The 26912-nt window shown below is 43.3% G+C and overlaps 1 protein-coding gene across 1 annotated transcript in view; it reads right to left on the bottom strand.

The window, feature by feature from the left end:
- Positions 1-26912, bottom strand: part of ankfn1a (ankyrin repeat and fibronectin type III domain containing 1a) — a 233311-nt gene that overhangs the window by 156625 nt on the left and 49774 nt on the right. The window contains exon 6 of the mRNA XM_024009062.2: positions 6967-7004. Within this exon, the coding sequence (XP_023864830.1) occupies positions 6967-7004 (38 nt within the window). The remainder of the gene's footprint in view (positions 1-6966; positions 7005-26912) is intronic.

Raw genomic sequence — 26912 nt, 5'->3', positions numbered from 1 at the left:
GAACCATCGATATGGCTGGCTAGCCTATCTTCAAAGAAGTATCTTCAATCACGATTGGAAGGAAAATCAACTTAGTAGTTCTGTTCAGGACTAAACGACAAGTCCCTGGATACCGAACAACTACGAAGGACAACAGTAGAAGAGTTGTTGGAACCATTTCGGACAATCAAAACCTTACAAGTATGCTGCAAAAAGGCCCAACCCCCTTTCCAACCCCCTTTCCCTTTCCAAGGTGTTAAGGATCTTTACACAATTCCTGAAAGCTGAAAATGTCCCAGTTCTTCCATGGTCTGCATACTCACCAGACATGTCACCCATTGAGCATGATTGGGATGGTCTGGATAAACATGTACGACAGCGTGTTCCAGTTCGCGCCAGTATTGAGTAATTTCGCACAGCCATTGAAGAGGAGTGGGACAATATTGCACAGGCCACAATCAACAGCCTGATCGACTCTATACAAAAGAGATGTGTTGGGCTAGAATAGACAAATACTGACTGTTTTTTTTTATCCACGCCCCTACTTTTTTTTTTTTAAAGGTATCTGTGACCAACAATCAGTGCACACGGAAGGTTTTCAGACTCCTTGACTTTTTCCACATCTTGGTACGTTACAGTCTTACTCTAAAATTGATTAAATAGTTTTTCTCTTCATCAATCTACACACAATTCCCCATAATGACGAAGCAAAAACATTTATTTAGAAATTTTGGCCATTTTTTTTTATTTTTTATGAGGAAATGGTGATTACAGCCTCGAGTCTTCTTGGGTATGACGCTATAACCTTGGCACACCTGTATTTGGGGATTTCTCTTAATCTTCTCTGTAGATACTTTCAAGCTTGTCAGGTTGTATGGGGATAGTCGCTGCACGACTGTTTTCAGGTCTCTCCAGAGATGTTCGATCGGGTTAAAGTCCGGGCTCTGGCTGGGCCACACAAGGACATTCAGAGACTTGTCCCAAAGCCACTCCTGTGTTGTCTTGGCTGTATGCTAAGGGTTGTTGTCCTGTTGGAGGGGACCTTTGCCACAGTCTGAGGTCCTGAGTGCTCCGTAGCAGGTTTTCATCAAGGATCTCTGTACTTTGCTCTGTTCATCTTTCCCTTGATCCTGACTCGTCTCTCAGTCCTTGCCGCTGAAAAACATCCCCACAGCATGATGCTGCTACCACCATGCTTCACCATAGGGATGGTGCCAGGTTTCCTCCTGACGTGACGCTTGGCATTCAGGCCAAAGGGTTCAATCTTGGTTTCATCAGACCAGAAAATCTTGTTTCTCATGGTCTGATAGTCCTTTATGTGTCCAAGTGGGCTGTCCAAGTGGGCTGTCATGTGCCTTTTACTGAGGAGCGGCTTCTGTCTGGCCACTCTACCATAAATGCCTGAATGGTGGAGTGTTGCAGAGATGGTTGTCCTTCTGGAAGGTTCTCTCAACTCCACAGAATAACTCTGGAGCTCTGCCAGAGTGACCATCGGGTTCTTGGTCACCTCCATGACCAAGGCCCTTCTCCCCCGATTTCTCAGTTTGGCCGGTCGGCCAGCTCTAAGAAGATTCTTGGTGGTTCCAAACTTCTTCCATTTAAAAATGATGGAGGCCACTGTGTTCTTGGGGACCTTCAATGTTGCAGAAATGTTTTGGTACCCTCCTCCAGATCTGTGCCTCAAAATAATCCTGTCTCAGAGCTCTGCGGTCAACTAATTCGACCTCACGGCTTGGTTTTTTCTCTAACATGCACTGTCAACTGTGGGACCTTATATAAACAGGTGTGTGCATTTCCAAATCATGTCCAATCAATTTAAATTGACCACAGGGGGACTCCAATCAAGTTGTGGAAAGATCTAAATGATGATCAATGGAAACAGGAGCACCTGAGCTCAATTTAGAGTCTCATAGCAAAGGATCTGAATACTTATGTAAATAAAGTTTCAGTTTTTTATTTTTAATACATTTGCAAAAATGTCAAAAAATCTGTTTTCGCTTTGTCATTCTGGGGTATTTTATGTAGATTGATGAGGATTTTTTTTATTTAATCCATTTTAGAATAAGGCTGTAACACAAAATGTAGAAAAGGGGTCTGAATACTTCCCGAATGCAATGTATATGTATTCCCAGTCATGTGAAATCCATAGATTAGAGCCAAATGAATTTATTTAAATTGACTGATTTGCTTATTTGAACTGTAACTCAGTAAAATCTTTGAAATTGTTGCATGTTGCATGTTGCGTTTATATGTTTGTTCAGTATAGTTTGAAGCCGACATAATGGATATCACACAACGAGAGGTGCTCAAATAAACAAAGTTTCAAGTAATGGGAGTAAATAGCATTCTACATAGTAGTACAGTGTGTGACATTTTGAAAATGTAGTCATCAAAGCTTGGATTAGAGCTGTCCCCGACAAAAAAATCATATTTGTTGACTGAGAGTCACCTGTTCTTTCGACCAATTGATTGGTCGAAATTATAAAATGGGTATTTTTCTATATACTGTACAGATACACCCTATTTTTGAATAAAATCACCTATATGTTGGCTACGGGGTCGTCTGATGCTTTAAGCACTGCGATTAAAAATTAAGACACACAAATTACTAAAGAGGGAGCCAGAGATCAATAACCTTACCAGAAGAAAAAAACCTGGACCTGACTTTCGGCAGATTCTTCCTGAAGTTGCCGATAATAGGCTACACCAGCGGTTGGCAACCTTTTCCATCTGGGGCACCAAGTTATCGTGCCATTTCTACTTATCTGCGTGGCAGTTATGATTTTCATATGCTCATTTTCGTGGAACAGTTTCATATAATTTATAAAAAAAGTCTTCATATCTCAAAATCAATGTAATTTGGTTAATCAAAATTAAATCTAAATGAAAATGATACAAATCTAAAAGTAACTTCTATTGCCATTGCCAATATGTAAAAATAGCCCACATAAAGCCAACAAATAAAAACATTGCAGCCAGCAGGTATAAAATATCCTGATAAAAATAAATATCCTATACATCACATTGGCTAAGCATGGCCTGTCTGCAAGGAACTTGAAACATTGTATCAACTATTAAACTTGGTCAAGCCCAAAGCTCCTGCTAGCAAACTTGCAACATTGTATAAAATATTCTGGGCCCCCAGAGTTTCTCACTGGATAGAGAGACACAGCTGTAAGATAAGAAGTAATCAAGTAGGCCTATTTTATGACATTTCCACCGGATCAGAGCATGACGGTTATTGAAAGGGATAGATCTGGAAAGATGTTTCTAATAGGTTACATTCTCAATGGATGTAAAAAAAAAAATAATAATTGCTGTTTGAGGTGAAGAAAACATTACTTTGAGAAGCTCCATGGTGATGGAGAGTTAAGACAATCAGAAATAGTATCAGATCCCCAAATGGGCACATTATAGTTCTTCCATCCTTTTGGGGACCTAAGATCCCCAAAAGTCCCCACAAGGATAGTAAAAGAAGGAAAATTCTCCCTCATTGGGACATTTCCCACATCCCCATGAAGACAAAGGCTATTTTAAGCTAAGGGGTTAGGGTTAGAATTATGGTTAGGGTAAGAGGTTAGGTTTAGGGTTTGGGGTACGAGTTAAGTTTAGGGTTAGGGAAAATTGGATTTTGAATGGAAATCAATTTTAGGTCCCCATGAGGATAGAAGAACAAAACTGTGTATGTAGCCAAGCTGTCTGTTTGTGGGTGGAAGGATTGATCCAGTGTCCTAGCTTAGTAAAGCCCAGTAAATCCAGTGATCTGACGCACTAAAGCCTTCTGGCTGGCTGCAACACACAGCTTCAGACACGTCAACAAGCACACGGATCAACACTCAATCACACACACTTTCACATAAACACACACATATTCCTCCTCTCTCCAGCTCCTTTTCTCAACTCCCATCATGATCCAGCATTCCTCTAGAGTCTAGACTCTACAAGCTTCGCAAACACTCTGGCCTTCACACAATGGACTGGCAGGTAAAAGACAGAGCGGCAGAGAAAAGGTACTGTAGCATCATCTCAACTCAGATAATCAAAAGACAGAGAGAACAGCTACTGCAACATTGGCAGTCAACGGGAGAGCAAAGTAGTCAAGTGTGTGTGTATGTGTATGACTGCATATTGTGTGTGTGATCGACTGATGTTCTACACACACAATGACTACATCATCTGCAGTGAGAGCCAGTGGGGCCCGCGGAACTATTAAGAAGTGCCGTTTCTGGCTGTGGGTTGCCATGGTGACAAACCCAATGGTATAAGAGTGGCAGCGTTCGGAAGAGATAGGCCAGGGGATATAGCTAATAAATAGGCAATCAGGTTGATTAGTTCCATCCTGGAGGGGTTCGCTCCATTTCACACTGTCTCTGGAATTAGGGGCTTTCACAATTCTGCTTTTAGTTGAGCAAGTGAGGGTCTTGTACATGATTGCTCATGTGCCACAAGTACAAGGGCGCACTCATGGACACACACACACACACACACACACACACACACAACACACAACACACACACACACACACACACACACACACACACACACACAACACACACACACACACCCACCCCCTGTACTCCTCTGATAATGCTTTACAGAGGTCCATTGAGGAGTTTGAATAGAGACTTTGTAGAGGTAAGAAAGGGGACACAGCAGACCCAACGCAGACCCAACACACACCCTGGGTCTAAGTAGAGGCTTTAGAGAACACACAGAAGAGATGCATTACACAAGACTATAGCCCCTTCACACACACACTACAGACAGACCCAAATCCCTCCATTCATTCATCAATCACTAGAGCCCATTGATATGTGTGGCAGACAGGAGAAAGCTCAATGGACTTCTATAGTGATTCCATTCAAAAGGCACTTATTTAAGGAGTGGTTAGAGCATTGAGCCAGTGGTTAGAGCATTGAGCCAGTAACCAAAAAGGTTGCTGGTTCAAATACCCAACAAGGTGAAAAATCTGGCAATGTGCCCTTGAGCAAGGCACTTAACCCTAATTTGCTCCAGGGCGAGGGGTGCCATACTACCATGGCTGACCCCTGTAAAACAACACATTTCATTGCACCTTTTTATTGTGACAATAAAAATAAAAAACATCTCAACTCAACACACACAATCCCATACCCTATTCTTCCTACACCAGGCAATAGGTTAACTATTGGGTATTTGAACCAGCAACCTTTTTGGTTACTGGCTCAATGCTCTAACCACTAGGCTAGAGTACATGACGTCCTAGAGTACTTGAGCTTGTTCTTGTTGACCTGGGGTTAAGGGTTAAAGGTTAAGTTTAGGGAAAGTGGTTAAGATAAACATTAGGAGGTTAGAAAGTGCTGTAGACTACATTCTCGCCAGAACATCATGACAACCATGTATTTGCAGAACACACAGATGGGTTGTGTGTGTGTGTGTGTGTGTGTGTGTGTGTGTGTGTGTGTGTGTGTGTGTGTGTGTGTCTCTCTCGCTCTCCTCTACCCATCTCTGTGAAATCTGGAGTCAGCTACAGTATGTTGAGATGCATTCATTCCTCACCTCTCAGAGCGTGTGTGTGTGTGTGTGGAGCGTGTGTGTGGAGCGTGGCTTTCCACATCAGCACACGTGTGAGACATGTATAAAGGCCAGAACAACCCATTTATGTTGTTGTATTGTTATATGTTTTAGTTATGTAATGTATTGATTGTTGCTGCCTTCTTGGCCAGGTCTCCCTTGAAAAAGAGACTGGGTCTCAATGGACTTTTCCTGGTTAAATAAAGATTCAATAAAAAAACGTTTCCACACCTCTGACATGAACATGTGTGTGTGTGTGTGTGCCTGTGCGTGCGTGCGTGCGTGTGTGTGCATGCTTGTAGGTGGTTGTTTTGGACTTTCATGACTGAAATGTTAAAGTACCGTCTATTTCAGACGTACTAATATCAGGTGATTTGAATGTCTGGTCACCTATTGTTTGACTGTCTTCCGCCCAATGCTGATCTTTTACCCAATTATTGTTGCAGTATAAGGACAGTATGGTTGCACACGTGCACACATACACACCCCCTCCCCCCAACTATGGATCCCAGATCCAAGGACACTCTGATAATACGCACATTAATCTCCATGGCTACGGAAGCCCTTGGGCATCACAACACAGTATAATAATATTCCATCAACATGCCCCAGATAAAGGCCACTAAGCCGCCAAGGCCAGACACTGCTATCCACCTAACACTATACAGTAAGTGCTGTTGGATTGGCTAATTAACTAGCAAATGCCAAACCTGTAAATGTGCAGTGTAATACTAAGCAATTATAGTTACTGGGAATTAAGTAAAATATGCAAAAGACTAAAAATAATATTATACTGAGCAATTCACTATCCACAACAGGTTGGTTGCATCATGTTATCCAATCAAGAGATCTCTTACACACTCTCCATCAGAGAGCCCCTATTGGCTCAGAGCAGTGAGCCCGGAAGGTCTTCGAAGAGGTTCATTATTGCTAGAACGTGGCTTAAGCTATTTATTCATTCTTATAAAATATTGTACACTCTGCAGTGGGGACATAGAGAAAAGGTGAGCTGAGGATAAACTAGAAACAAATTAGCTGAAAGCTAATGTTTTGAATGAAGAGATTTGTAAATAAACTTGTTGAGCTGCAGACTATTTACAAAAATAACTGATTGGATTTATATACTGCTTTTCCAGATGCACAGTGCTTAGAACGGGGTAAAATAGACAACTATAATCAACTCCTGATTTTTCTTTACAAATCTCTCTACTGTAATTACCAGAGACTGCTCTGATAATGACATGCAAAGTCTGCGTCCCAAATAGCACCCCAATACCTTTATAGTGGACTACCTTTGACCACGACTATAGGGCTCTGGTCAGAAGTAGTGCACTATGTAGGGAAAAGGGTGCCATTTGGGACACACCCTCTATCTGCAATCCCAATTGTGCAGCTGCCAGACAGCGAGACACAAGAAACGAGAGGACACTTACTTCTTCCTGGTCTCGTATCTGCCTGTGGATCCAAGACTCTGTAGAGGATGAAAAGAGAATATCATAATTTAGTATGTTTGAGCACGGAGCTACGAATACATAATACAACATCAATTCATGGGAAATTCCATTCTACATAAATTGTCTCAGTAAAGTGGATCAATATTTAGCCAATAGTCCCCCCACCCTTCAGTTCCCTTAGTTTTCCTGGAAAGACCAGACGTAAAGACTAAATGGTAAAGGTTAAATAGTAAAACAGTATGTATCTCACTGAACTAAAACTATGTTGGAAAAGCAGGACATATGTGGACTACTTCCGCAGAGAATAGTCAAATTAAGAAAAAGAGGAGTTGATTGATTGGAAAAGGATTCACTGAGTACAAACCAGGGGATAACACGTTCAAGCAAATCCCCTTGTTTCCAACGTGGTCCCATGAACTGAAACGTAGAGTGTAGCTAGTATTCTCTTCAGATGACCTTCATAGAATATTAACTGGTTTTACACTACGTGGCCAAAAGTGTGTGCTCACCGAACATCTCATTCCAATATCATGGGCATTAATATGGAGTTGGCCCCTACTTTTCTGGGTAGGCTTTCCACTAGCTGTTGGAACATTGCGATTAGGTCTGGATTGCAGTCGGCGTTCCAATTCATCCCAAAGGCGTTCGATGGGGCTGAGGTCAGGGCTCTGTGCAGGCCAGTCAAGTTCTTCCACAAACCATTTCTGTATTGACCTCGCTTTGTGCATGGGGCATTGTCATGCTAAAACAGGAAAGGGCCTTCCCCAAACTGTTGCAACAAAGTTGGAAGCACAGAATCGTCTAGAATGTCATTGTATGCTGTGGCGTTAAGATTTCTCTTCACTGGATCAAAGGGGCCTAGACCGAATCATGAAAAACATCCCCAGACCATTATTCCACTGAACTTTACAGTTGGCCTATGCATTCAGGCATGTAGCATTCTCCTGTCATCTGCCAAACCCAGATTAGTTTGTCAGACTGCTAGATGGTCAAGTGTGATTCATCACTCCAGAGAACGCGTTTCCACTGCTCCAGAGTCCAATGGTGGCGAGCTTTACACAACTCCAGCTGATGCTTGGCATTGCGCATGGTGATATTAGGGTTGTGTGGCTGCTCAGCCATGGAAACCCATTTCAAGAAGCTCCCCACGAACAGTTATTGTGCTGACATTGCTTCTTCAGTGTTGCAACTGAGGACAGACTATTTTTACGAGCTACACGCATGTGTGGCCTACCACTTCGAGGCTTAGCTGTTGTTGCTCCTAAACGCTTCTACTTCACAATAAGAGCACCGATAATTGACCGGGGCAGCTCTAGCAGGGCAGACATTTGTCAAACTGACTTGTCGGAAAGGTGGGATCCTATGACAATGCCATGTTGAAAGTCACCGAGGTCTTCAGTAAGGCCATTCTACTGCCAATGTGTGTCTATAGAGAATGCATGGCGGTGTGCTCGATTTTATATACCTGTCAGAATCGGTGTGGATGAAATAGCCAAATCCACTAATTTGAAGGGGTGTCCACATGCTTTTATATATACAGTGCATTCAGAAAGTATTCAGACCCCTTTCCATTTTCCATATTTTGTTATGTTACAGCCTTATTCTCATCAATCTACACACAATACCTCAATGACAAATTGAAAACAGGTCTTAGAAATAAATAAATAAATTCTAAACAGAAATACCTTATTTACATAAGTATTCAAACCCTTCGCTATGAGACACGAAATTGAGCTCAGGTGCATCCTGTTTCCATTGATCATCTTTGAGATCTTTCCAGAACTTGATTGGAGTCCAGCTGTGGTTAAATTAAATTGAACGGACATGATTTGGAAAGGTCCCACAGTTGACAGTGCATGTCAGAGCAAAAACTCAGGAGTCAGGAGGTCAAATGAATTGTCCGTAGAGCTCTGAGACAGGATTGTGTCGAGGCACCGATCTGGGGGAGGGTACCAAAACATTTCTTCAGTATTGAAGGTCCCCAAGAACACAGTGGCCTCCATCATTCTTAAATGAAAGAAGTTTGGAACCACCAAGACTCTTCCTAGAGCTGGACGCCCGGCCAAACTGAGCAATCGCGGGAGAAGGGCCTTGGTCATGGAGGTGACCAAGAACCCAATAGTCACTTTGACAGAGCTCCAGAGTTCCTCTGTGGAGGAACTGATGGCACCATCCCTACGGTGAAGGATGGTGATGGCAGCATCAGGCTGTGGGGAAGTTTTTCAGCGGCAGGGAATGGGAGACTAGTCAGGATCGAGGGAAAGATGAATGGAGCAAAGTACAGAGAGATCCTTGATGAAAACCTGCTACGGAGCACTCAGAACCTCAGACTGGGGTAAGGTTCACCTTCCTACAGGTCAACGACCCTTAGCACACTGCCAAGACAATGTGGGAGTGGCTTCGGGACAAGTCTCTGAATGTCCTTGAGTGGCCCAGGCAGAGCCCGGTCTTGAAACCGATCGAACATCTCTGGAGAGACCTGAAAACAGCTGTGCAGCGACCCTCCCCATCCAACCTGACAGAGATTGAGGATCTGCAGAGAAGAATGGGAGAAACTCCCCAAATACATGTGTGCCAAGCTTGTAGCATCATAACCAAGAAGACTCGAGGCTGTAATCACTGCAAAAGGTGCTTAGACAAAGTACTGAGTAAAGAGTCTGAATACTTAAGTAAATGTGATATGCTTTTTTATTTGTATAAATTTGCAAAAATTTCTAAAAACCTGTTTTTGCTTTGTCATTATGGTGTATTGTGTGTAGATTGATGAAAGGGGAAACAATTTAATCAATTTTAGAATAAGGCTGTAACATAACAAAATGTGGAAAAAGTCAAGTGGTCTGAATATTTTCCAAATGTAGGTTTACTGAGAAAGCTCAAGGGTTTCTATGGTTTTATATGGCTATAGAACAAACTAGTACACTATGGTACACTATACAGTATTTCAATTAAAGAACATGTTCCAAGAAACAATTCATTACACTCACACACACACATCCTCCAATTGAAGAGAGACATTTTCCAAGAAACGATCATGAACTAATGCACTGGTGGCAGGGGGTAAATGCTCTGTTGTCGTAACAACGTGGCAGAATGCTGAGGGAAAATGACTATCATTATAGCTGTGTGTACGTTACGCTGACTTTAATAAACAGAAAAGACACAACCTTACTTATCGAAACAGGGATTTCTATTACAAGATGGACAACGACGTTCAATTTAATTTAATTATATAACATTCTATTCACCTCTCTTCTATTTAAGCAATAAGGCCAGAGGATGTGTAGTATATGGTCAATATACCACGGCTTAGGGCTGCTCTTAACAACGACGCAACGCGGAGTCCCTGGATACAGTCTTTAGCCGTGCTATATTGGCCATTTCTCACAAACCCAGAGGCGCCTTATTGCTATTATAAACTGTTTACCAACATAATTAGAGCAGTAAAAATAATTGTTTTGTCATACGTGGTATGTGGTCTGATATACCATGGTTGTCAGCCAATCAGATTTCAGGGCTCGAATCACCCAGATTACAGTCTGTTTTATTCCAGTGCCTTCTTTGATGTGTTTCAGTGTGTTGTACCAGTGTGTTGGAGCAGCAGTATAATGGATGTGCAGTGTTCTCTTTGTAAGGACAGATTCTGTGTCTCCTGCCAGCTCTAAAATGAGACTATCGCTCATCAAACCACTACATGAGAAGACTGGGAGCCGTAAGCATCACATACACTCCCAGAAACAAAACACACACACACACACACAGGAGACAGTCGTGACTCTGAAATCATCCAAACACTCAATGCCCTCTCACATCGCTGTCGGCTACATGTCCATTCCTGCGCAGTCTGATGGGAAACTGGAAGTAATAAATAACATAACACAGATAATACATTATTGAAAGAGATCAAAATGTTCTATTTATAAAACTCTAGGCGGTTGTACTCAGAGAATGCCTGCAGGGCACATGCATAGGTCAACATATCTGTCGCTCTCTTTCTTTCCCTCGCTCTTTCTCCCATGTTCTTTCTCCTTGCATAGCCTTGAAGCTCTCTGGAGTGGAATATGGTGTATTCTTCTCCCGGCGTAAGATTATTCAGAGTATGGCTAGTTGAGATGGCGTCAGCAGCAACTAGCAGCCAGGGCCGGCTCGTGTACCTCATAATGGAGTGGTTCTAACCAGAATAAGAACAATGTCCTCCTGTTCATGGTACTGCGTCAAAAACCAGGGCTCCTGTGAGGTCTGCACATGTTCTTAACTCGTGCTGTTTTGGAAAGACGCTACCTATCCACCCTTTTGTCCTAGGAGAAAACATTTCTTCATGGTCATAGTTCCCTCACAATGAACGATTTATTTTATCAGCCCATGTGCTTTAGAAAATGTTAAGTGTATTGGACAGCTTGTATTACAGCTTGTATTACAGCCTCCATCTGTCCGTCTGTCGAAACAGGTTATAGTGCAGAGCTACAGCAGGAGCATAACTAAACAGGTGTTGTCCGTCTGTCCATCTGTTACAGCTAAAGGTAGAGCTAGGTGTGCATACTAAAACAGCCCATAGGTAATGTTGTCCATCTGTCTGTCCCAGTGGAGGTATAGCGCTACCTCTGCATTCTGAAGTGAGAGGGAGGGACATTTAATACCCCAAGTGTCCCTATGCTGTTCAATAATAAATCACTTTGAGCACTTAAAATTCCCCTTTCAATTAAATCCATTATAATTTACATTATAAAGCAATTACATGCAATCGCGCACTGTATACCAGGGTCAGAAATAAGCCTGCCCATAAGACACACTCCACTGAATCAATAAAGAGGATGTCATTCTCATATGTCGTTTTTCAGTGCATTCTATTCCCTATGGGCCCTGGTCAAAAGTATTGCACCATTATGGGTCATTATACAGAAGTGGTGCAAATTGGGTGTTCCATTTTTATTTTAAAAAATTCACCAAACTAACTTTCAGCACACGTCTTCCAATGTACTGTATGTCACGTACACATTATACTACTCACACACTTTATTTGTATTGCATATTTGAAATACTTACCTGAATTCCTTAACACCACACGTGTCACTACCGAAACGAGGCACAGATCTGGGGAAAATGTCTGCAGCATTGACGGTTCCCAAGAACACAGTGGCCTCCATCATTCTTAAATGGAAGAAGATTGGAACCACCAAGACTCTTCCTAGAGCTGGCCAAATTGAGCAATTGGGGGAGAAGGACCTTGGTCAGGGAGGTGACCAAGAACTAGATGGTCACTCTGACAGGGCTCCAGAGTTCCTCTATGGCAATGGGAGAACCTTTCAGAAGGACAACCATCTCTGCAGCACTCCACCAATCAGGCCTTTATGGTAGAGTGGCCAGACAGAAGCAACTCCTCAGTAAAAGGCACATGACAGCCCGCTTGGAGTTGGCTAAAAAGTACCTAAACGACTCTCAGACCATGAGAAACAAGATTCTCTGGTCTGATGAAACCAAGATTGAACGATTTGGCCTGAATGCCAAGTGTCACATCTGGAGGAAACCTGGCACCATCCCTACAGTGAGGCATGGTGGTGGCAGCATCATGCTGTGGGGATGCTTTTCAGCGGCAGGGACTGGGAGACTAGTCAGGATCGAGGGAAAGATGAACGGAGCAAAGTACATAGAGATCCTTGATGAAAATCTGCTCCAGAGCGCTCAGGACCTTAGACTGGGTTCTCCTTCCAACAGTGCCTTGACACAATCCTGTCTCTGAGCTCTACGGACAAATCCTTTGACCTCATGGCTTGGTTTTTGCTCGAATATGCACTGTCAACTGTGGGACCTTATATAGACAGGTGTGTGCTTTTCCAAATCATGTCCAATTAATTGAATTTACAACAGGTGGACTCCAATCAAGTTATAGAAACATCTCAAGGATGATCAATGGAAACAGGATGCACCTGAGCTCATAGCAAAGGGTCTGAATACTTATGTAAATAAGGCATTTCTGTTTTTTGTTTTTAATAAATGGTTTTCGCTTCATTGTTATGGGGTATTGTGTGTAGATTGATGAGGGTTTTTATTTATTTTATCCATTTTAGAATAAAAATGTGGACATAAGAAAATGTGGAAATAGTCAAGGGGTCTGAATACTTACCGAATGCACTGTCAATTATATTTCAGTGTAAAACACTTTTTTATACTTTTACAGAAATTTCTACAAACCTGTTTTTGCTTTGTCATTATGGGGTATTGTATGTAGATTGATGAGGGAAAAAACTATGTAATCAATTTTAGAATAAGGCTGTAACATAACAAATTGTGGAAAAAGTCAAGGGGTCTGAATACTTTCCAAATGCACTGTATATCTCTGTGATGTCAATTATTTTGGTTTCGATTTGGAAAATGTTGACTTATTTTAGACTTTAAAGAATCCCCATAGCTAACATATGGCTGGCTATGTCATTTGCACAGATGTACATCCCAGCAAACATATGTTTTTGTCCCAAAACCGTACCATACACATTTGACATATTAGATGTCGGTAGTGACACTTTTTAAAAGCCCCATCACCTGGTGATATTTGTAGGGGTGTGGTTTAAGGCACATTCATTCCACAGTCATGTTTGTGTTTCGGTAGTCACATCATAGAACAACAAGCTGTTCCATTAAAATAATAGTGTTAAATCATGAATTGCTTTACGTTTAGGAGTCCGTGTTGGGGACAGCCACCTCTCAATAGAAATGTGTATAAACAATGACTTTGTACTATATTCATTTAACAATATATTTCTTATTGCCTTGGATTGAAAATAAATGTCCTAAGTTCGGAGACTTAACAGGAGACTTACATAGTTTTTTTGAGGTGGGACTGCAATTTACACCACTTCTGTAGAATCACCCATATAGGGAATAGGGTTCCATTTGGAACGGCCCCCTGACTAGCGTGTTGGTATTTGGTGAATGTCATTCTCTCTCTAGGCTGCTCTGTACTGCTGTCCTGCCTCTTTAATGTCTGAGGTTCTCTCAGTCTGCTAATTCAGTCACTGTGAGTGTGTGTACGCGTTCGTGCGTGTGCGTAAGGCAACAGATAGCAATGCAACGGACTGCTTCAGGTTCACCTCCTACAGCTCTGTAATTACTGAGGACAGAGAAAGAACCATGACCTTTACTGGAAGGGGAGAATTGAAAGAGAGAGAGAGAGAGTGTTTATTTAACTTTTGTTTATTATCTATTTAACTTGGGGGGAGAAAGAGAGAGATGGGAGAGAAAACAGTCGACGAGAGAGGAGGGTGAGAGACAGAGCAGTGCAGCAGAGTAGGAGAAGAGGTGAAACCCGAGGTCGTGAGAGAAGAGAGATGGAAAGAGTGGCAAGAGAAAGAGTGCAGAGAGAGGAGAGGGTGGGGAGAGGGAGAGGGTGGAGAGAGAGGGGTGAGGAGACGAGAGAAGAGGTTGTGAAAGAAAGAGAGGAGAGGTGGGGAGAGAGAGTGAAAGAGGCAGAGAGAGAGAGATGGGAAAGAGAGGTGGAGAGAAAGAGGCGTGAGAGAGAGGAGGGTGGGAGAGGAGAGAGGGTGGTGAGAGGAGAGAGGGTGGGAGAGAGAGAAGAGAGGTGAGAGAAGAGTGAGAGAAAAGAGTGAGAGAGAGAGTGGGAGAGAGAGTGAAAGAGGTCGTGAGAGAGAGAGATGGGAAAGAGAGGTGGAAGAGAAAGAGAGAGAGGTGGAAGGAGAGGGAGAGAGGGGTGGGAGAGAGAAGGAGGTGGGGAGAGAGAGAGAGAGGAAGAACAAGGTGAGAGAGAGAGAGTAGAAAGAGGTCGGAGAGAGAGATGGGAAAGAGAGGTGAGAGGAAAGAGATGAGAAGAGAAGGAGGGTGAGGGGTGGGAGAGAGAGGGTGGGAGAGAGAGAGAGAAGGTGAGCAGAGAGAGTGAGAGAGAGAAGAGTGACAATGAGAGAGGTGGAGAGAGCGAGAGTGAAAAGAGGCGGAGAGAGGGAGAGAGATGGAGAAAGAGAGGTGGAAGAGAAGAGAAGAGAGGTGGGGGAGAGGAGAGAGGGGTGGAGAGAGAGGGAGTGGGAGAGAGAGAGGAGTGGGGGGGAGAGAGATAGAGAATGAGAGAGAGAGAGGTGGGAGAGAGAGGAGAGGAAGGTGGAAGAGAGAGAGGGGTGGAGAGAGAGAGAGAGACGGTGAGAGAGAGAGAGAGGTGGCGGAAGGAGAGAGGGGTTGGGAGAGAAGGAGCGGTGGGGAGAGCGGGAGATGAGAGAGGTGGCGGAAGGGAGCAGAAGAGAGGTTGGGGGAGAGGGAAGAGAGGGTGGGACGAGAGGAAGAGAGTGAGAGAGAAAGAGGCGTAGAGAGAGAAGAGGGGGGGAGGGGATAGAGGGGTGGGAGAGAGAGGGGTGGGAGAGAGAGAGAAGAGAGAGCGGAGAGAGAGAAGGACGGTCGTGAGAGAGAGAAGGGGTGAGAGAGGAGAGAGGGTGGAGAGGAGAGAGAGCAGGTGTGGGGGAGAGGAGAGAAGAGGTGGGGAGGAGGAGAAAGTGGAAGGGAGAGGTGGAGAAGGACGGGTGCGGGAAGAGAGAGGGTGGATGAGAAGAGAGAGAGGACCCGAGAGGATGAGAGTAGAGAGTAGTGGGAGAGAGAACGTGGAGAAGAAAGAGGTGGGAAAAGAGATAAGTGGGAAGATGGGTATAGGAGAGTCCGAGAGAGGTTGATAAGAAAGAGAAGACTGGGCTAGAAGGCGAAGCGAGAGAGAGAGAAGCGAGAGAGAAAGAACACAGGTGGGAGAGAGAGTGAGGAGAGATATGGACGAGAGAGGACAGGATGGGAAAGACGAGAGGAAGAGAGGTGGGCAGGAGAAAGAGGAGGCCGGACGAGAGAGATAGGTATGAAGATAGAAAGTGGCGGAGAGAGAGAGGGGTGGGAGAGAGAGGGAGGGGTGGGAGTGTGTGTGAGAGAGAGAGGGGTGGGAGAGAGAGAGAATGAGATAAAGGCATCATTACATTTAATTGACTTGAATTCACAGACACAGAAAATCTATATTTTTTTATGGATATCATGAACTGCTTAGTTTCAATAATCTGTTTAAGTGGGAAATTGCCTGGCGCCCAGCAGGAGAGGTGTTAGCAGGCTGTGAAACACTAGCTGACCCATACATAACTCTTTTACTACTGTAGTATCATTAACTCATCTTTCATCTTTGGTTTCCATCAATCAAAAAATCAGATAAAAAATGTCACGACAGGCCTGATGGAAACAGCTAATTTGTTGGTAAACTTTGCAAATGTCGACAAAGCAAAATACGGTAGACAAGGTGGGATAACGTTTTTGTTGGTGAAATAGATTATGCAACAATTGCGGTGAAATTGCTTTTAATGTGCAAATATTGACATAATAACCATCTTGTCGAGGCAAACTTGGAGTCACACGATGCTATGTTGTGTGCTCCTCCCACTGACTTGGAAAGCACAGTTTACTATTACAGATGAAATGAGTTAACAACTTCACAGGGTGGTGAAAGTGCACAGTGATGAGGTTCACGCTCCTTTCCAATAAATACTGAGGGTCTTGATTTGTATGGTGATGACATGATGATAGGTGCTTGGCTGCGAGATCACAAATAACAATTCTCCTGCGTTTATCCATGACCTCATCATGTACCCTCCACACTGTATCTGCCAGTTGTTGGCCAGAGCACACATGCCAAGACCAGAGTGGGCACATTCGCTGTTTATTGAAGACTTTTCTGCCAAAACCCTTGACAGAGATACAAACAGGATGGACACACTTAGAAATGTCTCTTTAAAAGTTTTACAACTAGGTGATTTTTATGTGAACTACGTCATGACGCGCAGCTTTGTATCTGCAACAAGTTCGTTTGATAGAAAATAAAATAAAAGCAGATTTATTAAGGATCCCCCAGTTCCTGGTAGGGCAGCAGCTACTCTTCCTGGGGTCCAGCAACATTAAGGCAGATACATACAATAACAAATATTACATGACATTACATTTCAAAACATTTTTCACAACTAATTAAGTGTGCTCCCTCAGGCCACTATTCTACTACCACATATCTACAATATAAAATCTATGTATATGTGTGTGTAGAGTGCGTGTGTAATCACGTGAATATGTATGCATGTGCCTGTGTGTGTGTGTCTTCACAGTCCCTGCTGTTCCAAGGTGTATTTTGTATAATTTTTTAAAATCTGATTCTACTGCTTGCATCAGTTACCTGACGTGGAATAGAGTAACATGTAGTCATGGCTCTATGTGGTACTGTGTGCCTCCCATAGTCTGTTCTGGACTTAGGGACTGTGAAGAGACCTCTGCTGGGTACCGGAAATCCCCAAAAGTCCTCACAAGGATAGTAAAACAAGGTACTCTTTCCCTCTTTGGCGCTTTTCCCACATCCCAATGAGGACATAGTTGTTTTATGCTTAGGGTTTAGGTAACTGGGGTTAGGGATAGAAATAGGGATTAGGGGTTAAGGTTAGGGGCTGGGGAAAAAAGGATTTTGAATGGAAATCAATTTTAGGTCCCCACAAGGATAGTAAAACATATGCTGTGAGTGCTGTGTTGTTGTGTGTGTGATGTGTGTGTGTGTTGTGTGTGTGTGTGTGTGTGTGTGTGTGTGTGTGTGTGGTGTGTGTGGTGTGTGTGTGTTGTGTGTTGTGGTTGTTGTGGTGGCTGCATGCATACGTGTGTTCGCGCGTGTTATCCTAACAGTGCTCTCTCTGTAGGGTAAGAACACTACCTAAGGCCCTTGGCATCCCTGGAACTCTCATACATAATGTACCCTACGGCCCTGTACAACTACATCTAGACAGGCTACTGCTTCTCATCAAGCCAGCTGTCAAGCCTGTCTCTCCCTACTCATGAGCTGATGGGTGGTGAGCTGAATGTTAACATACTGGACCTTAGAGGTCTCATGCTGTTGTAAAACAAGTAATATAACTACTAAGCCTAAGTGTACAAACTGTAGGTATGCACAATGTGATATACATTTTTTTTTTTTAAATGACAGTATACGTATTCTATTATAGAATTACACTGAGCAAAAATATAAATGCAACATGCAAACAATTCAAGATTTTACTGAGTTACAGTTCATATAGTTCATATAGTTCCTCGGTGTACACATCACGGACAAACTGAATTGGGTCCACCCCACACAGACAGCGTTGTGAAGAAGGCGCAGCAGCGCTCTTTCAACCTCAGGAGGCTGAAGAAATTCGCTTGTCACCAAAAGCTACAAACTTCTACAGATGCACAATCGAGAGGCCTGTCGGGCTGTATCACCGCTGGTACGGCAACTGCTCCGCCCACAACCGGAAGGCTCTCCAGAGGGTAGTGAGGTCTGCAGAACGCATCACCAGGGGCAAACTACCTGCCCTCCAGGGACACCTACCACCCGATTCACAGGAAGCCATAAAGATCATCAAGGACAACAACCACCCAAGCCACTGCCTCACCCCGCTATCATCCAGAAGGCGAGGTCAGTACAGGTGCATCAAAGCAGGACCGAGAGACTGAAAAACGACTTCTATCTCAAGCCATCAGACTGTTAAACAGCCACCACTAACATTATCGGCCGCTGCCACATACTGACTCAACTCAGCCACTTTAAAAATGGGAATTGATGGAAATTATGTAAAAATGTACCACTAGCCATTTAAACAATGCCACTTAATATAATGTTTACATACCCTACATTACCCATCTCATATGTATATACTGTACTCTATATCATCTACTGCATCTTGCCATCTTTATGTAATACATGTACCACTAGCCACTTTAAACTATGCCACTTTATGTTTACATACCCTAAAGTACTCATCTCATATGTATATACCGTATCTCATACCATCTACTGCATCTGCCATGCCGTTCTGTACCACCACTCATTCATATATCTTTATGTACATATTCTTTATCCCTTTACACTTGTGTGTGTGTGTAAGGTAGTAGTTGTGGAATTGTTAGTTAGATTACTTGTTGGTTATTACTGCATTGTCGGAACTAGAAGCACAAGCATTTCGCTACACTCGCATTAACATCTGCTAACCATGTGTATGTGACTAATAAAATTTGATTTGATTTGATTTGATATATAGGGAAATCAGTCAATTTAAATAAATTCATTAGGCCCTAATCTATGGATTTCACATGACTGGGAATACAGATAAGCATTTGTTGGTCACAGATACATTAAAAGAAAAGTAGGGGCGTGGATCCGAAAACCACTGAGTATCTGGTTTGAACACCATTTGCTTGACGCAGCACGACACATCTCCTTCCCATAGAGTTGATCGGGCTGTTGATTGTGGCCTGTGGAATGTTGTCCCACTCCTCTGCAATGGCTGTGCGAAGTTGCTCAATATTGTCAGGAACTAGAACACGCTGTCGTACACATCCAGATCATCCCAAACATGCTCAATGGGTGTCATGTCTGGTGATTATGCAGGCAGGGTAAGAACTGGGACATTTTCAGCTTCCCGGAATTGTGTGCAGATCCTTGCGACATTGGGCCGAGCATTATCATGCTGAAACTTGAGGTGATCGCGAAGGATGAATGGCACGACAATGGACCTCAGGATCTCGTCACGGTATCTCTGTGAATTCAAATTGCCATTGATAAAATACAATTGTGTTCTTTGTACGTAGCTTATGCCTGCCCATGCCATAACCCCACCGGGCACATCATTGACATAAGCAAAACGCTCGCCCACTTGACGCCATACACGCCTTCTGCCATCTGCCTGGTACAGTTCAAACCGGGCTTCATCTGTGAAGAGCACACTTCTCCAGCGAGCCAGTGGTCATCGAAGGTGAGCATTTACCCACTGAAGTCGGTGACGACGCCGAACTGCAGTCAGGTCAAGACGCTAGTGCGTATATGATCTTCCCTGAGACGGTTCTGACAGTTTGTGCAGAAATTCTTCAGTTTTGCAAACCCATAGCGGGATGTGGAGGTACTGTGCAGGCGTGGTTACACGTGGCCTGCGGTTGTGAATCCGGTTGGACGTACTGCCAAATTCTCCAAAACAATGTTGGAGGTAGCTTATGGTAGAGAAATTAACATTAAATTCTCTAGCAACAGCTCTGGTGGACATTCCTGCAGTCAGCATGAAAATTACACACTCCGTCAAAACTTGAGACATCGGTTGAATTGTGTTGTGTGACAAAACTGCACATTTTAGAGTGGCTTTTATTGTCCCCAGCACAAAATTCACCTGTATAATGATCATGCTAGTTAATCAGCTTCTTGATATGCCACACTAGTCAGGTGGATTGATTATCTTGGCAAAGGAGAAATGCTCACTAACAGGGATGCAAACAAATTTGTGCATAACATTTGAGAGAAATAAGCTTTTTGTGCATATGAAAATGTCTGGGATTTTTTTATTTCAGCTCATGAAACATGGGACCAACACTTTACATGTTTTTATATTTTTGTTCAGTATAGTATTGAATGAAAGTAAAACTAAGTACAGTGCATTTGGAAAGTATTCAGACCACTTGACCTTTTCCACATGTTGTTACATTACAGCCTTATTCTAAAATGTATTTTAAATTTTTTTTTCCTCATCCATCTACACACAATACCCTGTAATGACAAAGCAAAAACAGGTTTTTAGAAATGTTTGCAAATGTATTAAAAATATAAAACAGACATACCTTATTTACATAATTATTCAGACCTTTTGCTATGAGACTCGAAATTGAGCTCAGGTGCATCTTGTTTACATTGATTATCCTTGAGATGTTTCTACAACTTGATTGGAGTCCACCTGTGGTAAATTCAATTGATAGGACATGATTTGGAAAGGCACACACCCGTCTAAAAAAGTGCATGTCCGAGCAAAAACCAAGCCATGAGGTCGAAGGAATTCCTTGTAGAGCTCCGAGACAGGATTGTGTCGAGGCACAGATCTGGAGAAGGGTACTAAGAAATGCAGCATTGAAGGTCCCCAAGAACACAGTGGCCTCCAACATTCTTAAATGGAAGGAGTTTGGAAACAGCAAGACTACCTAGAGCTGGCTGCCTCGCCAAACTGAGCAATCGGCTGGAAAAGGGCCTTGGTCAGGTAGGTGAGCAAGAACCCGATGGTCATTCTGACAGAGCTCCACAGTTCCTCTGTGGATATGGGAGAACCTTCCAGAAGGAAAACCATCTCTGCAGTACTCCACCAATCAGGCCTTTATGGCAGAGTGGCCAGACGGGAGACATTTCTCAGTAAAAGGCACATGACAGCCTGCTTGGAGTTTGCCAAAAGGCACCTGGAGGAAACCTGGCACCTTCCCACCGCGAAGCATGGTGGTGGCAGCATCATGCTGTGGGGATGTTCTTCAGCGAAAGGGACTGGGAGACTAGTCAGGATCGAAGGAAAGTTGAACGGAGCAAAGTACAGAGAGATCCTTGATGAAAACCTGCTCCAGAGCGCTCAGGACCTCAGACTGAGGTAAGGTTCACCTTCATACAGGTCAACAACCCTTAGCACACAGCCAAGACAGCGTGGGAGTGGCTTCGGGAGAAGTCTCTGAATGTGCTTGAGTGGCCCTGTCAGAGCCCGGACTTGAACCCGATCGGGTTCATCTCTGGAGAGACCTGAAAATAGCTGTGCAGCGAACCTCCATGTGACAGAGCTTGAGAGGATCTGCAGAGAAGAATGGGAGAAACTCCCCAAATACAGGTGTGCCAAGCGTGTAGCGTCATACCCAAGAAGACATGAGGCTGTAATCGATGCCAAAGGTGCTAAAACAAAGTACTGAGTAAAGGATCTGAATAGTTACAGTTGAAGTCGGAAGTTTACATACACTTAGTTTGGAGTCATTAAAACTCGTTTTTCAACCACTCCACACAATTCTTGTTAACAAACTACAGTTTTAGCAAGTCGGTTAGGACATCTACTTTGTGCATGACACAAGTAATTTTTCCAACAATTGTTTACAGACAGATTATTTCACTTATAATTCACTGTATCACAATTCCAGTGGGTCAGAAGCGTACATACACTAAGTTGACTGTGCCTTTATATGGCTTGGAAAATTCCAGAAAATTATGTCATGGCTTTAGAATCTTCATCATTTGAGTCAATTGGAGGTGTACCTGTGGATGTATTTCAATGCCTACCTTCAAACTCAGTGCCTCTTTGCTTGACATCATGGGAAAATCAAAAGAAATCASCCAAGACCTCAGAAGAAAATTGAGGACCTCCACAAGTCTGGTTCATCCTTGGGAGCAATTTCTAAATGCCTGAAGGTACCACGTTCATCTGTACAAACAATAGTACGAATGTATAAACACCATGGGACCACGCAGCCGTCATACCGCTCAGGAAAGAGACTCCTAGAGATGAACGTATTTTGGTGCGAAAAGTGCAAATCAATCCCAGAACAACAGCAAAGGACCTTGTGAAAATGCTGGAGGAAAGGTACAAAAGTATCTATATCCACAGTAAAACGAATCCTATATCGACATAACCTGAAAGGCAGCTCAGCAAGGAAGAAACCACTGCTCCAAAACCGCCATAAAAAAAGCCAGACTACGGTTTGCACCTGCACATGAGGACAAAGATCGTACTTTTTGGAGAAATGTCCTCTGGTCTGATGAAACAAAAATAGAAATGTTTGGTCATAATGACCATCGTCATGTTTGGAGAAAAAAGGGGGAGGCTTGCAAGCCGAAGAACACCATCCCAACCTTGAAGCACGGAGGTGGCAGCATCATGTTGTGGGGGTGCTTTGCTGCAGGAGGGACTGGTGCACTTCACAAAATAGATGGCATCTTGAGGAAGGAAAATTATGTGGATATATTGAAGCAACATCTCAAGACATCAGTCAGGAAGTTAAAGCTTGGTTGCAAATGGGTCTTCCAAGTGGACAAGGACCCCAAGCATACTTCAAAAGTGGTGGCAAAATGTCTTAAGAACAACAAAGTCAAGGTATTGGAGTGGCCATCACAAAGCCCTGACCTCAATCCTATAGAACATTTGTCGGCAGAACTGAAAAGGTGTGTGTGAGCAAGGAGGCCTACAAACCTGACTCGGTTACACCAGCTCTGTCAGGAGGAATGGGCCAAAATGCACCCATCTAATTGTGGGAAGCTTGTGGAAGGCTACCCAAAACGTTTGACACAAGTTAAACAATTGAAAGGCAATGCTACCAAATACTAATTGAGTGTATGTAAACTTCTGACACACTAGGAATGCGATGAAAGAAATAAAAGCTGAAATAAATCATTCTCTGTACTATTATTCTGACATTTCACATTCTTAAAATACAGTGGTGATCCTAACTGACCTCAGACAATTTTTACAAGGATTAAATGTCAGGAATTGTGAAAAACTGAGTTTAAATGTACTTGGCTAAGGTGTATGTAAACTTCTGACTTCAACTGTATGTAAATGGTTTATTTCAGTTTTTCTACATTTCTAAAAACCTATTTTCTCTTTGTCATTATGGGATATTGTGTGTAGATTGACGAGGATTTTTATTTATTTAATCCATTTTAGAATAAGGCTGTAACGTAACAAAATGTGGAAGAAGTCGAGGGGTCTGAATACTTTCCAATGCCCTGTATATGTTCTTCCCTAGAGCGCATGGAAATAACTCTGATTTAAGCATATGTACTTTGGATGGTGCCCATATTGACCGTGTCCGTGCTTACAAATATCTGGGCATCTAGATAGACGAAAAGCTGTATTTTAAAAAGCATATTGATGAATTAGTTAAGAAGTTGAGAATAAAAATGGGTTTCTTCTATAGAAATCGGTCATGCCTCTCTCTTAATAGTAGAAAACAGATTATTCGGTCGACGTTCCTACCAGTCATAGACTATGGCAACAACTTCTATTGTATATTAAGTTTATCATAGCGCACTGCCAGTACTTGACTTGGTCAGGAGCTCACTGGAGCTGCTGCTGATGATATGTACAGTACATTTAGATTATTCCAGTTTACTGCTAAATGTCTCTCTGTGAACATGAACTGATAACTGAATGTCTTTCTTTAGCACCATAACATCCCTAACAAGCATGACCCTGTTCATACCACCCTGCATACCACTGCTGGCTTGCTTCTGAAGCTAAGCAGGGTTGGTCCTGGTCAGTCCCTGGATGGGAGACCAGGTGCTGCTGAGTGGTGTTGGAGGGCCAGTAGGAGGCACTCTTTCCTCTGGTCTAAACAAAGATCCCAATGCCCCAGGGCAGTGATTGGGGACACTGCTCTGTGTAGGGTGCCGTCTTTCGGATGGGACGTTAAACGGGTTGTCTGATGAGGTCATTAAAGATCCCATGGCACTTATCGTAAGAGTAGGGGTGTTAACCCCGGTGTCCTGGCTAAATTCCCAATCTGGCCCTCAACCATCACGGTCACCTAATAATCCCCAGTTTACAATTGGCTCATTCATCCCCCTCCTCTCCCCTGTAACTATTCCCCAGGTCGTTGCTGCAAATGAGAATGTGTTCTCAGTCAACTTACCTGGTAAAATAAATAAATAAAATAAAATACAGTAGTATCTTAATGTGGAGTAAATTATCATCACACACACACGGAGTCTTAACGCGCAACGTTTCTCACGGGAGGAGAAAGGAGTGGTCACAAACCAACACTCAGCGTATCTGAACTAAAATAGCCCCACTCTCTCTCTCCGCCCCAGACAGTCCAGCCCTCCTTCCAGTCCTTCTCACTTCACCTTGCTAATTTGAACAAGGCTTTATTTTGCTGTTTGTCAGCAGCTGAACTGTAGCGCGGTTGTTAGACCTCTCCCATGGCTAATTAGGGGACCAATGCTAGCATTCATGGCCCAGCGCGGAGCCCCGTTCTGGGGGAGGTCGCGGCCGCGCTGTCCCTCCTGGCAGCCAGCTCCTGGCACCTCCAAGGCCCTGCGGCCGCCATATTAAGTGACTGCTGAAATTCATGGCCCTGCCTGCCTGCGCTATGCTGGGCTGCCCAGGGTAGGGGTGTGGGTTACTGTGTGTGTTGGGGAGAATGGGGGGGGGGGGTTACCAATGACAACGCATGCTTTCTCAAACACCCTAGAGCAGGAACGACACATTAGTAAATACTGTGGCTACACTATTTCTTTATTTACTACTGGGAGGTGAGACGTGAGCAATTATACACAAAGTATGGAAGTGTGTGGTGTGTGTACGCAATATACTGAATGTTATGTATGTATTTTTAAGTGTGTCAGTTGGTGTGTGTCAACTCATATCTTATTCACATACACACTGCGCAGGGAGGAGGTGTGTATATCAGGGCAGAACAGCCATCCTCCTTTCTGAACGGTTTTGTTTGAAGGGATTAGTCTTAATAAAATGGCAATTTGAATTCATCCAACTAATATTTCATGCTGGGGGTAATGCATGGAGCAGAACAACACTTTAAATGGTGTTTTCAGAACAGCCTGCTTGACTTGTCCCGTGATATGATTAGTCCATGGGGAATAGGTTGGTTAATACACCCTCTGTACTGTCCTGCATGGGTCTCTGTGTTTGTGTGTGTGTGTGTGTGTGTGTGCATAGAGAAACAGAGACTAATGACATAAATAAGCTATGAGTAATACACATCTCCGTGTATGTGATGTATGTGATGTGTTGTTACACTATCCACAGTTTTCTAATGTATTAGGACTGATGAAGATTACATAAATTACAAAGGGTAATTTTCCTGAGAAAATATAGTGTGCTTGCTTCAGCTGTCCAAAATCATGTTGTATTTACAAGGGACATGCAGCAGCAGCGTTGGAAAAAGTACCCAATTGTCAAAAGTAAAGATACCTTATAAGTAAAGTCACCCAGTAAAATACTACTTGAGTACAAGTCTAAAAGTATTTGATTTAAAATATACAGAAGTATCAAAAGTAAATGTAATTGCTAAAATATACTTAAGTATCAAATATAAAAGTATAAATCATTTAAAATTCCTTATTTTAAATGGATATTTTACGGATAGCCAGGGGCACACACCAACACTGAGACATAATTTACAAACAAAGCATTTGTGTTTAGTGAGTCTGCCAGATCAGAGGCAGTAGGGATGACCAGGGATGTTCTCTTGATAAGTGTGTGAATTGGACCATTTTCCTGTCCTGCTAAGCATTCAAAATGTAACATGTACTTTTGGGTCTCAGTGAAAATATATGTAATGAGTAAAAAGTACATTATTTTCTTTAGGAATGTAGTGGAGTAAAGGCACACACCTGTCTATATGCGGTCCCACAGTTGACAGTGTATGTCAGAGCAAAAACCAAGCCATGAGGTCGACGGAATTGTCTGTAGAGCTCCGAGACAGGATTGTGTCGAGGCACAGATCTAGGGAAGGGTACCAAAACATTTATGCAGCATTGAAGGTCCCCAAGAACACAGTGGCCTCCATCATTATTAAATGGAAGAAGATAGGAACCAACAAGACTCTTCCTAGAGCTGGCTGCCCGGTCAAACTGAGCAATCGGGGGAGAAGGGCCTTGGTCAGGGAGGTGACCAAAAACCCGATGGTCACTCTGACAGAGCTCCAGAGTTCCTCTGTGGAGATGGGAGAACCTTCCAGAAGAACAACCATCTCTGCCGCACTCCATCAATCATGCCTTTATGGTAGAGTGGCCAGACAGAAGCCACTTCTCAGTAAAAGGCACAAGACAGCCCGCTTGGAGTTTGCCAAATGGCACCTAAAGACTCTCAGACCTCGAGAAACAAAATTCTCCAGTCTAATGAAACCAAGATTGAACTCTTTGGCCTGAATGCCAAGCATCACGTATGGAGGAAACCTGGCACCATCCCTACAGTGAAGCATGGTGGTGGCAGCATCATGTTGTGGGGATGTTTTTCAGGAAAGATGAACAGAGCCAAGTACAGAGATCATTGATGAAAATCTGCTCCAGTATGCTCAGGACCTCAGACTGGAGTGAAGATTCATCTTCCAACATGACAACGGCCCTTAGCACACAGCCAAGACAACACAGGAGTGGCTTC

This window comes from Salvelinus sp. IW2-2015, linkage group LG18, assembly GCF_002910315.2.
Source record: "Salvelinus sp. IW2-2015 linkage group LG18, ASM291031v2, whole genome shotgun sequence".
NCBI classification, from domain to species: Eukaryota; Metazoa; Chordata; class Actinopteri; order Salmoniformes; family Salmonidae; genus Salvelinus; species Salvelinus sp. IW2-2015.
This window is presented reverse-complemented; position numbering and strand designations above follow the sequence as displayed.